Consider the following 12,813-nt stretch of genomic DNA (forward strand, 5'->3'; position numbering starts at 1 on the left):
GTTTTAAGAGGTTGTAACCAAATAACTTTTGGCATATAAAGATAAAACATGTCAATAATTTTCTACATGCAGGCCTTATCTTAATACGCCAAGTCTTGGTCCAGCTTATATTTATGAGCACTTTATATTCACTTACCCATCCTGTGGTTTAATTCCTTGTGTGTGTGTGTGTTTGTTTTACAGAGGGTTGGGGAGGAATGAAGAGGTTACTATTTCTTATCTTAGGACTGGAAGATAGTTAAATGTTAAAATACTTCTCAGCTTAAGTAATGTGGTACTTACTACATCTATGAAGAAATTACAGCCTTTCCCAACACAGACCCCAGGAAAAGAACCTTATCTCTGGCATTCAGGAATCTAGGAGTTAATATTTTAATACTGAAAAAGAAAAACCTCTTCTTCATGCATGAGGAGCACTGTTTCTGTGAAACCAAAGAATCAGCCCCATCTAAACAAGTGAAATAAGTGACTACATGGTTGTGATCAATCCACTTCTGCTAACTAAGGTTCTGGCTTTAAAGATAGCTTTTTATTGTACCTACAAGAAAGAAATCTAGTACCTTTACCTTTATTTTAAATGGTCTGCTGCAAAAAAATTTCTGCAGTGAGTATTGCTTAATCTTTCATATTTTTTCTTGAAATGTTTTTCTCCCCAAGGATATCAATTCATTAATGCCTCATTACTTATAAATTTCATTGGATATTTTGCTGGTGGAAGGTTTGGGAACTCTCCTTATATCCGTCCTCACCCTAAAACTCACATTTGAATGAGCACTCCCAAAGTATGAGTACATTAATATGAATCAAATTTTATTTTAAATATATAAAAGGCATGCTACCCTCTTAAATGAAGTATTTGAGAAATAAAAAAGATTTTTGTGGTTGCTTGTGCATTTCTGTGTTTTATTTTCTAAAACTGTAATTAAAACTTATTGACATAAAAAACATATTGATGCAATATGCCTTTTAAAATATAAATTCTAGGCATTCATTTGAAGAGATAATCCAAACTTTAAAAAGACTATGAAACTTTTACCATTATCATTACGCACTATTGGTGTAATTTTGTTGTATTCTTTGATAATAGCTATAATTAACATGAACTGGAACATGGTGGCAGTAATATATGCCATCAAACAAAAGTAAACAATGCCACGAAAATATATCACAATAATTAAATTTAGAACTACAAAAACATAAAAAGCGGGTGATATATATTCCTATATTTGATTCCTTGTGTCCTAACCTACATAGTTTACAATAAGAACTAATTATTTTACAGTGTTAGTATTCCAAATTACAGTACTATACGTGAACAGCTTTAAGGATAAGGAACAACTACAAATTTGTACAACCTGGACAAGTTTTTTTATCTCATAACTTTGGTTAATAATCAGAATTATGATAACAGAACTGTGTGAAAATACTGTTTGAAAGCATATTCCAAATTAAGATTATTAATTATACAACTGCAATTCACACTTAATGTGCTTTACTGCATTACATATTTTTATAGGACCATCTAGAGATTTGCCAAAAATGGTTGGCTGAAACGAATGGTTCTCTTTTAAGTGCATTTTATCCCTTTAGGTTCACACAATAACAGCAATATATTTTTAAAGTATATATTTTACTCAAAAAATACATAAATAAGTCACAAACCAAAAGCTAACAGATGTGTGACTTCTAATTAGTTATAATAATCTCTCCTTCAATGCCATTAGAATGAGCCTTTCTTTTCTTTTGAAAACTAAAAAAGCTTTCCTTTGAATTTTAAACTGTCAGGGTGCTTCAAAGTCAATGTACAAAATCTGCTTTGATTAAAATTTTAGACATCTACAGTGATAACTTTATGAAAGGAAAATATTAAATTATAATTATCCTAAACAGACACAGTCTTGTGAAACTAACCCTACATTCATGTTAAAACACAAAGAGTTGAATATAATGAATTTGATTCATCCTCGGACACAAAGCTTCATCACAGTAAACTCAGTCAACTGTTGCTCTTGCGCCTATATTCATGGTGCTTAAATAGCGCACTTTAAAACAAAAAAAACTCCAATTGGCTTTTCATACATCCACCCTCCCCAAAAATAACGCACTTGAAAAACTCAAATGATATGAAAGGCTTCAAGGCCTCTTTTCTCCCTTTCATACCCCCTTTTTTTTTTATTTCTGTTTGCAGTAATCTGCCTTTCTCTTTCTCATTGCTACAGAGCAAGCGAGGAGGCTCAGAGCTTTGAAAAGGGGGCTCAGTGTGTAATGGGTCCACTAGAATTAATTTACTTGCACCAAATCCATTGAGCACAGAGGTTCTTTTCCCCCCTCTCTCTCTCCTCAAATCATTTGGAGTCGAACGCAGCCCCCGGCCTTTGTAATTCTAGTAAAGCACTTAAAGTGCACAGTAGGTGTTCATGAGGACCATCTGGTCAAAAGCAAAACAAGCTGCTGATTTTGCCTTTGAATAGAATGAAGCAAGTGTGAATTAGTCTCTTCAATTAGCACTATTACAACCTGTCAAGTGCATATTGTAAAACAGGATTATTACAGTATTGGTCACCAGTGCAATTATTTACTCTCTGCCTTTTCTTGCATATAAAAAAATCTTATGTTTATTAGTTTCTGATAACTGAACGTAATTTCTCTTAACCCAGGCATTTCAAAACTACCAACACACAAATCACAGATTATGAAATGTGGTCAGCTATGATGTTTGATACACATATCTTAAGTAACAAAAGGCTAAAGATTGCTCTTAATTCTTAAAATGTCATTGCTTCTATCATCTTGAAACGCAGGTAGACAAATACTTATATGGGCCGAAAAAGAGATCCAATCCAGATTATTCTAAAACACTTCCAGAGAGGGGAAAAGACTTGTCAGTTCCAAAGAGCTGCGTTATAAATATTAAATTTATTACCTCAGGGGATAATTTATTAAGAATCACAGGAAACCTCAATATTTATAAAATGATCCCTACTGATTTATTTATTTGAAGTGGTATGATTTCAACAGATCTCAGTTTTCAAATGCAACTTGAAACTAATAATATATATGCATATTTAAAAGATGCGTAATCTTCTTTTCTGAAAGCTGAATAAAGGCTTGAATTCACTGCCCAGTTGCAGAAGAAATTATCTCTTTCATTCTTGCTAAAATGTCATTCATGATTTCAAATTTTAAAAAATCAAACTATAATATATGTTAATTAAATTGGTTCATTCTAATTGATCCAATATATGCCATTTATCTTGCAGTAAAAACAAACCACTTACACTTTTAATTAAATAAGCACACAACTTAATTTACCCTCTTGCATATGCACATTCTCAGTTACTCTACTCTTACTTCAGTTCTGTGCCAGCAACCCCAACCCTCCCCATACTGGAAAACAAAACAAACAAACCAAAAAAAAACACCCAATACTTAAAACATTTACAGAAAGGCCATGTTAGTTAAGGAGTCATAGTCAACCCACTACTAGAACATCAATAATTAGCACAATCTGTAAAAGACTACATATTTTAATTACTGTTACTGGCCACCAGCATTAAAGGAGAATAGTCCAAAATATACGCTAGTCAACCAAGTTAAGAAAGTAGCAAGTAGAAAAATAGACACAACACACAAAATCCGACATTAGGTTCAAATGTTCAGAATCAGAGTTAGCCTCATGATTATTTAGCCAAGATTATTTTTAAGGATTGGTATAATCTATGTATTTAGTTCATTCAGTTCCTAAGACTAATTCAACTCTATTGGCTTCTCACTTAATCACTAGTTTGTACAACGCTGTAATAGTACTGAAACGTTTTACTACTCCCTGCAAGATACATCTTTATAGGTTGTCAATTTTCCTCTTTCATGCCATTAAGAACTAAATCAACATTAATAAGAACAGTGAGAATTCTGGGGTAAAGTGAAACTTGGAAGAGGATTTAAATAATTCCAATAAGCTATTCATCTTGCTTCTTGCTGTAATAGGTAAGTAATACTCCATGATTCTACACTAAAAATACTTAGGTTTCTTATTGTTATTCTGGGTCATGTGTATATTCCTTAAATTTATATGACATCTACAAAGAAAACAATATTTTGCCTAACAGAAGCTTTTGCAGTAGTAAGGCCGATAACAAAGAATCAGTTTCCAAGAAAAGTTGGCTTGATTTCAGGGACTTCATATCCTTTTCCACACCTGGGTTTTGGATTTGCTGAAAGCAAATCAATCTTTTTTTCCCTTTAATTTAACCCACCCCAAGTGCATTTATAACCACAGATCTTTAATAGTATTAGTGAGAATTGCTAGAATCTGCTCAATAAACTGTTGAAAAATCTGAATTCTCAGTGTAAAAAAAATTCATTAAAATAAAGTAAGCCTGTTTAAATATAAGGAAACTCACAATTTTAAAGTGTGACAAATAGCTAATTTAGGACTCAAAAGGTTGAAAAGACAGACTATCACAGAATTACTGTTGCATTCTTTGATATTTTTTACAAGCTGTTTGGTCATAACGGAAAAGAGAAAAGATTTTTCTTCTTAAGACTACTTGCAACTCTCTCCATTCTGACCTTTTTATACTGTCACTGCTTTCTCCTCAACTAGGAGGAAAATGTAAGTGGAAGGATTTGTACAGAGTTTTTAAAAAACAAAATCAAAATGAAAACCCTCAATAACCAACTGGCTTAAATTAAAATCTAGAGCACCTAAAGGACACAAGTCACGCATTGTGAGGCAGCAGACCACAAAGCCAGAATGAACAAACACTTGAACACCTCTTGGTTTATCACCATTAACTTGCAATGACCATATGGTCATTGAATGGTTTATTTGAAATTCAAACTGCATTTTAGTGCTATTTTCTAACTCAGTATTTTTAAAAAATGTACTTTGTTCTAATTAAAAGTTGAAATCATAGTGCCTTTTTCAATCCTATTTCATTTAATAGAAATTTCCCTCTGGGTGAAAAATAGTGCAAAGTTTTCTTTTAAAAATGCAAGGTTTTCAAAAATTAAAAAAAATATATATATAAAAAATACACTAAAAAAATGACCAGGAACTTTTGTGTATTGAACATTTTTTCCTTTCCTTCAATTATATTAGTCAGGATTTATTCTTGGACCTATTAATACTGAAAAGAAATTCCTGAAACTGGTGAGATAGATTAATTTACAATTTAGCACATATGGTATCATTAAGCTTTCACATTAATAAAAAACAAATACTAGCATTATAAAATAAAACTACAAAATTGTTTCATAATTATATTTTTATCTTGATAAAATCAAACTAAATTTCCAATCATGCAACAAGAAAAAAATGTACATACTTAAGTGTCACTGTGGATTGAATAGCTGTAGATAAGAACACCTTGTCCTTCACCTGAAACTACCCCCTCCATCACAGGTGTTCCACAAGTTGAAGCAGAAAAGTCACAGAACTAGGCCCAGAGAGGTCCCACATCCTTTATCTAAGTTGTACAGAATAAAACAGCCTATGTGTACCTGTCTACTCACAGAGAAGCAAGTGACATAAGTAGCAACTGCATTTATTTGTTCCGGGCAAACTAGCATTTAAAAATATTATTTTAAATTTACTTAAAGGGAAAAAAAGGAAAAAGGAGAAGAAACCAAATTCTTGACAAGAAATACATAAGAATATCTGTCTTGGCAAAAATATTTCTGGAACATTTTAAAAATGACATTTAGAAAATGGTATAAAAATGATTTACTGTTTTTAAGTCCTTGAAGCTTAAGATATATTTGATAATCTAAATAGCAGACCACGGAGAACAGTTTCAGCCAACTGTGGCACACAATGGCACATTTACAGAATTTTAAATATTTCTTTTAATAATTGATGTAGTCATTTTGAATCATTCTGCATAGGATATCAGGTGTGAGCAGATTGCATTAACGCTGCTTAAACATTTCAACTTGTCAGTATGGCCAACTCGATTTCGGAAATATTTGCAGTATTTTCCCATCGAAACAGTAATAAAGGCAAAATAAATATATGCCACTACTTTATAATCACCGAACATTAATGAATATTTTATGTCTTTTTAAATCTCCCTGTTTAATTTAAAAGGGTGAAATTAAGTCTCCTCCCTGCAATATGCCAATTATCTGTAAATCAAACAATAACTTGGCCATTATGCTCCTTTTTGTTAATATAAGAGAAGCTAATTTGAAAACACTGAATGGCATTTTTAGGCTATCTGCTGAATAGTCCTTTCTGCCCTCTTGTGGGAGAAAGCTGAAACACACTCAAATAACAGAAACTGGGGTTGGGGGGTTGAGAGGGTGGCAGCAAAATTATGGCTAGAAAATTCAACCCCAAAGGAAAAAAAAGCAAACTATATTTATTCATCACGCATTATACTATTCTTCAATTTTCAAGTCAGCAATAAAATGAATTTACCTCTGATCTTTCTTTTGTTGGTTAAACTGAAGTTATTTTAAATCTAAATATCCTTGTTTCATTATATTCACATACACAATTTAGATTTTACTATCCTGTAAAATTTCAGATGCTCGGAGGTGGAGCCACAGCAAAACATTATTTCTACCAGAAAAACACAAATGATTCTTTAAGGAATTAAGTTTCTTAATTTAGAGAATAAAATACTCATTATGGAAGTTGAAAATGAAATTACAATTTATACATATTTAAAATCCTGAAAAAAATCAAATAATGCAAACCTATGATTCAGTTTAGGAATCAGATCAGAAAAAAATTTTAAAGACTTTAGTTTCTAGTCAATAAACTATTCAAGTAATCAATAAAGAAAATAAACCAAAAGCAATGAGTTATTCATGTCAAATTCAGAAGCTGAAATTCATTAACACAATATAAAAAAGGAAACCATTAATAGTCTACAGAAACAGTTCATATGTTTCTGAAGGAAAACACTAGGGTGAAAACTTATTCTTTCACAATGACATTAAGTGATTATTTTAAGCAATGTAGTCTAAGAAAAAAATTATAAAATAATCCAAGATTAAGCATGATTAATTCTCTTCAGAAAAAATTAGTAGACAAATGACTGTTGCTTTCATAATTTATAAGGTGTAATACAACATAGTCATCATTTCAATGTTTCTAAACATAAGTCCTGTCATAGCCTTAAATATTCCCCCCACCCTCCATGGAGATAAATTATTAGCTTTTAGGTGGGTGGGGCCCAAGGCATACCAAGAAGGTACCTCTTCTCTCTTGGGGGAGGTTCTCTTTTGAAACAGTGGCCCTGGTTGGTCGTGATGAAGAAAATATTGACACTATAAATAGACCCTTCTCATATTCTAAGCTAAAAGATAGTCTCCAACAGCATCTTAGGAATACTGCCCAAGGGCAGGATTGAGCTGCTTAAGAAAAGTCCCCTCAAATTCCTTTTAGAAACAGGCAGAGTACACAGTATAAATAATTATTTGAGAGCAACCTTTCAAATAAAATATAAGCATCCTCCAAAATGAATGTTGTCAACAATTTCCTAAGTAGTATTTCTAATAATGACTATAAAACCATGAAATATATTACGTAATAATCAGTTATTTTTAAGAAGCGTTTCAAGTTGACTAGTTTAAAAATTATCAAGAGTTCCCATTTACATCTTTCTTTCTAGGTCAAGTCATTTAGTGTATCTACAGTAATCATTGATGCTCCAGTTAATTAAAATTTAAGAACTCAATAATGAAACATAAAGAGAATTTCCAACCAGAACAGATAAGCCCTCTTTAACAGGGTCAACATTAGCTATAATGAGCTACCTTTATTTCTTAGCTGTGAGACATAACTCACCTCTTGAATAGTACTGCTTCCTGAGAAGTTCAGGTTGTACTCCCGCTGGACTTCTCGGTGGGTGATGATCAGCATGAAGTTTTGATTTAATGACTCCTGCAGGGCACTGAAAGGGTTGAAAGAAAAACAAGGAACTTAGAGATGAACAAGTTCTAGCTTGCTTTACAGCTAGCTGCAAAAACCCCAGGAGTACCCTAACCTCCACACAGGCATGTCCGGGCCCAATGTTATCATATTCTCAGCTCCTAAAGGCAAGAGAACACACTGAGAACAACCAAGGGGAGCTAACCTGTTAACTCTTTCTCTACCAAGGTGTTTTTAAATTTCAAGTCTAAATGCCTTGTATACTTAAGAATTTTCTACAAGTCATATATGCTAATTCATAATATCTGCATATGTATCTCCTCCAACAAAACTGTCAATTATATCAACTCCAAATATGCTACTAAAATGTATATTCAAAGACTCTGCTTCAATTCCAAGTGAAATAGCTGTTCTAGAATAACAGAAGTATGAAGCTATTGTTTATATTCATGAATGTTGTATAATAGAATATGATTTCAGTCAAAATTCAGAAAATATTGAAATCTATAGAACTTTACTTGCTATGTAAAAATTCATTCAAAATAATTGTGCTTTCACTTAGGACTCAGTAATACACAGAACTTAGAAACTGGAGAAATCATAGCAACATTTTGTAAAGTCCATAACAAAGTTCCAAAATTTAGAAATGTATCAGAACCATGAAGAGTATATGAAATTAGTGACAAAAAATAAGAAACATAAGTCACGGTTCTATTTTTTTCTCCTCCTGAAACTGTCAATTATATCAAATTCCAAATATGCTACTAAAATGTATACACAAAGATTCTGGTTTAATTACAAGTGAAATAGCTGTTATGGAATAATAGAAGTATTAAAGTAATATTAAATGAGTATTAAATATTAGAAACATTATTTTCATCACTATTGAAAATAAAGACCTATCACTAGTATGCCTGAATAATTTCTACTGCCTGTCTCAAGTGTAATTTTGCCATGCCTATGGTACCAGGAAAATATTTTGGGTGTGCTCCATGGTTTTAGCCTTCAACTTTCCTCCTTTGCTCATCTGTAACTATGTGATGAATACACAGACAACATAAAGATTAGAATTAGACAGATAGGCCGGGTGCGGTGGCTCACGCCTGTTATCCCAGCACTTTGGGAGGCCGAGGCCGGCAGATCATGAGGTCAGGAGATGGAGACCATCCTGGCTAACAAGGTGAAACCCCATCTCTACTAAAACTGCAAAAAATTAGCTGGGCATGGTGGCAGGCGCCTGTAGTCCCAGCTGAGGCAGGAGAATGGCGTGAACCCGGGAGGCGGAGCTTGCAGTGAGCTGAGATTGTGCCACTGCACTCCAGCCTGGGTGACAGAGCAAGACTCTATCTCAAACAAAAAAAAAAAAAAAGAAGAAGAAGAATTAGGCAGATAATCTGTCTGCCCTATTGTCTTCCATAGCGTTCACAGCTTATAGACAATACCTAGCAAGCACCAACATACGTATCATGAAATATTACTAATCAAAATAAAAGGAAATCATACCCAACTAAAATAGAATTTCTTGAAGCAAGGACCTTTGTCATTATATCCTTAGAAATTAAGCATAATGGGCTGGGGGCACTGGTGCACGCCTGTAATACCAGCACTTTGGGAAGCTGAGGCGGGTGGATTGCCTGGACTCAGGAGTTCGAGACCACCCTGGGCAACATGGTGAAACCTTGTCTCTACTAAAATACAAAAAAAAATTTAGCTGAGCGTCATGCTGGGCTCCTGTAGTCCCAGCCACTTGGGAGGCTGAGGCAGGAGAATCACTTGAACCCAGAAGGCGGAGGTTGTAGTGAGCTGAGATGGCACCACTGCACTCCAGCCTGGGTAACAGAGGGAGACTCCGTCTTAAAAAAAGAAAGAAAGAAAAGAAAGAAATTAAGCATAATGTGTGACACACTGCAGATAAATATTTACTGAATAATGAATGAATTGTGAATTTCTAGAAGGCAAGAGTCTTATTCATCTTTGTATCTCACATGGAAATGTTGCCTTCTGGAAAACTACCATGGGAGTTAAAACTTGATGACTTGCATTGTTCCAGGTGCTAAGGAGCTGCATACACCACCACGCCCAGCTAATTTTTGCATTTTTAGTAGAGATGAGGTTTCACCATGTTGGTCAGAATGGTCTTGAACTCCTGACCTCATGATCCGCCCACCTCAGACTCACAAAGTGCTGGGATTACAGGTGTGAGCCACAGTGCCTGGCCCGCCCCTGAAACATTTTATAATGGGAACTGGTAAGATATGACTTACATTTACATTTATATAAGATTATTCTGGCTGCTCTGGCTACAGAGAGCAAAGACTGGAGGTAGGGAAAGCAGACAGGAGGCTGGTTCAGGAAAGAAGCGATAGTAGCTTGGACTAAGGTGGTAGAGGCAGAGATGAAAAGTTGTCAAGTTCAGAATATATTTTAGAGGTGGAAGTCAGACCACTTACTGAGGGAGTGTGAGAGAAAAACATAACCCCAAGGTTTGTGGCCTAAGTAAATAGGAGAATGGAATTACATTTAACAAGAAAAAGTGGAATAGTGGCAGGTGAGGTGGAGAAATTGAGAGCGAAGTTTTCGTTCAAAATTTGAGATGTCTACTGAGATGTTTTGAGATGTCTATTACACAGTAAAAAGAAAATGTCATGTACAGTTGAATATAAGACTCAAAGATCAAGTAAGAGAGCCCAGAGCAGGCGAGTCAGTAGCATGTAGTCAGTTTTTAGGCTTCGTGGCCAAAATAAATTACCTAGAAAAATAAGTGACACAGAGAAAAGAGAGGCCTAGATGGAACCCTAGGGCATTTCAGTCATTTGAAATCAAGCAGAGGAGAATGAGTCAGTTTAAAGGAGATTGACAAATCTTTTTATCAAAGGAGAGAAAAGAAAAATCAAGAAAGTCTAGTATAAGGGAGCCAAAAGAAATAACTGTTTCAAATAGGAGGGCGGGATCAATTATGCCAAATGCTGCTGAGACATTAAAGGTGGGAAGGGCAGAAAAATGACCACGTTCAGGAGGCAGCAAAAAGCTCAATGTGAAGGCTGTGTGAGAGAAGTCTACTGGGAAATGAGGCTCAAACAACAGATGGTGTCAATGATCAATATATACATGTTGAATGAATTTGGAGACAGAAGTGGTGAGTAATGGAAAGACTTCTTGAGGTCTGAAGGCCTTTCCAAGGTAGATCTATCATAACTATTCTTCAAAACTGTTTTTTTCTCTAGAGCTTGTCTGACATCCCCTCATGTCAAAAACATGCTCACTACAATCTTTGTTCATATTGTTCTTATCCTCCTTTCCTTTGCTCCCTTCCAAATACTGCACAGCCTTTAGATCACCTTTCAGGACTCTACTTGGGTTTACTAATGACCTTCTCTTCTCCTCTGAATCCCTGTATCACATACTTTATTGTCTTGTACAGTTCGCTTTGTTTCATGTGTGGTTACCCTGAATTCTAGACTATATGTTTTTATCATAACTGATTACTTATCAGTATATCCCTTGGAAAGTAGCACACTAGAAGGTGATTCAATTCAACTGTATAAAGATTCAAGAAATACTTCTGCATATTCTGAACTGCATACAAAGAACTACTGATTATCATTTTTTTAAGCCTACCTGAGGTTTCATTTTACTCACAAAATTATACTTCTGAAAGGTTAACTGCCCCTGGTCATCAAGCTACAAAGAGGTAGAACTAATTGTCCCTGATCATCAAGCTATAAAGAGGTGGACCCCAGTCCCTAACCTATATTTGATTACATGTTCTTCAAACCTGAGCATCCTATCTCCCAAAAGGCTAGGCTGCTTGGGCGATACAAGGTGAACAAGACTCCTGTCTGCTAGAAGTTTACCACTCATTCATTCATATAATTATTTGATTCCTATTATCTGTAATAATACAGGAATAAAAGAAATCACTGACCTCAGAGAGGTTCAAAAAGATGTTAAGATTGTGGAGAAGGGAGAATGCTTTAAAGTACTATCAAGAAAAATGGATAATAATTTGATAAGTAGATACAGAGGATGATTTCAGACATAGAACAGTGCAGAAATGAAGATGGGGGAATATTAAGAAACATGTAGAAAGCAATGAGGAAGAAGTGTAAGGAGATGTGAAGAAAGGTTTGTGAGAGAGAAAACCTTAACAATATTAAAGACCTCCATTATGGAGGGCTTCAAATGCTAGGCTAAGGAGCTCAGAGTTTCAGAAGTCTGGAGGATTATTATATAGATTTTCTTTTACCTTTACATAAGAATCTATGCATACGTTTAATATTTTGAGTGCTTGCCTCTGCAATTCCTTAGATATGTTCCTTGATCTTGACTGGCAGATGTGTGTAATAACTTTGCAAACAGGTTTGCCAGGACCAGTTTGACCGCCAGACTACTTTAGAACACAAATTTTGTCTAGTTCTACAATTCCTGGATAGCTGTGGAAGAGGGTAAGCTGGCAAGGACAATATTTATGGCTTTAAACTGCTTTGGAGTCATAAAGCCAGATCTGAATCCCTGATTCACTACTTGCTAGTTCTTTGACCTCGAGAAGTCATTCATTCTTTCTTCCCCCAAAACATTCATTCTTTCAACCGTATTTATTGAGTGTCTACCATATAAAATACTCTATTTTTGGCATTTAACTACTCTGCAAATTCTTAGAAGAGGATGATAATCCTTCATTCACAGAATTATGAATATTATATTTAAAAAGTCTTTTTCTTTTGAGATGGAGTCTCACTCTGTCACCCAGGCTGGAGTGCAGTGGCACGACCTCGGCTCACTGAAACCTCTGCCTCCCGGGTTCAAGTGATTCTCCTGCCCCAGCCTCCTGAGAAGCTGGGATTACAGGTGCGTGCCACCATGCCCAGCTAATTTTTTGTATTTTTAGTAGAGAAGGGGTTTCACCATGTTAGCCAGGATGGTCTCGA

At 34.8% G+C, this 12,813-nt stretch overlaps 1 protein-coding gene across 1 annotated transcript in view; it reads right to left on the minus strand.

The window, feature by feature from the left end:
- Positions 1–12,813, minus strand: part of FAF1 (Fas associated factor 1) — a 506,936-nt gene that overhangs the window by 250,582 nt on the left and 243,541 nt on the right. The window contains exon 7 of the mRNA XM_025388444.1: positions 7,802–7,907. Coding sequence (XP_025244229.1) covers positions 7,802–7,907 — 106 coding nt within the window. The remainder of the gene's footprint in view (positions 1–7,801; positions 7,908–12,813) is intronic.

Source organism: Theropithecus gelada, chromosome 1 (assembly GCF_003255815.1).
Source record: "Theropithecus gelada isolate Dixy chromosome 1, Tgel_1.0, whole genome shotgun sequence".
NCBI lineage: Eukaryota > Metazoa > Chordata > Mammalia > Primates > Cercopithecidae > Theropithecus > Theropithecus gelada.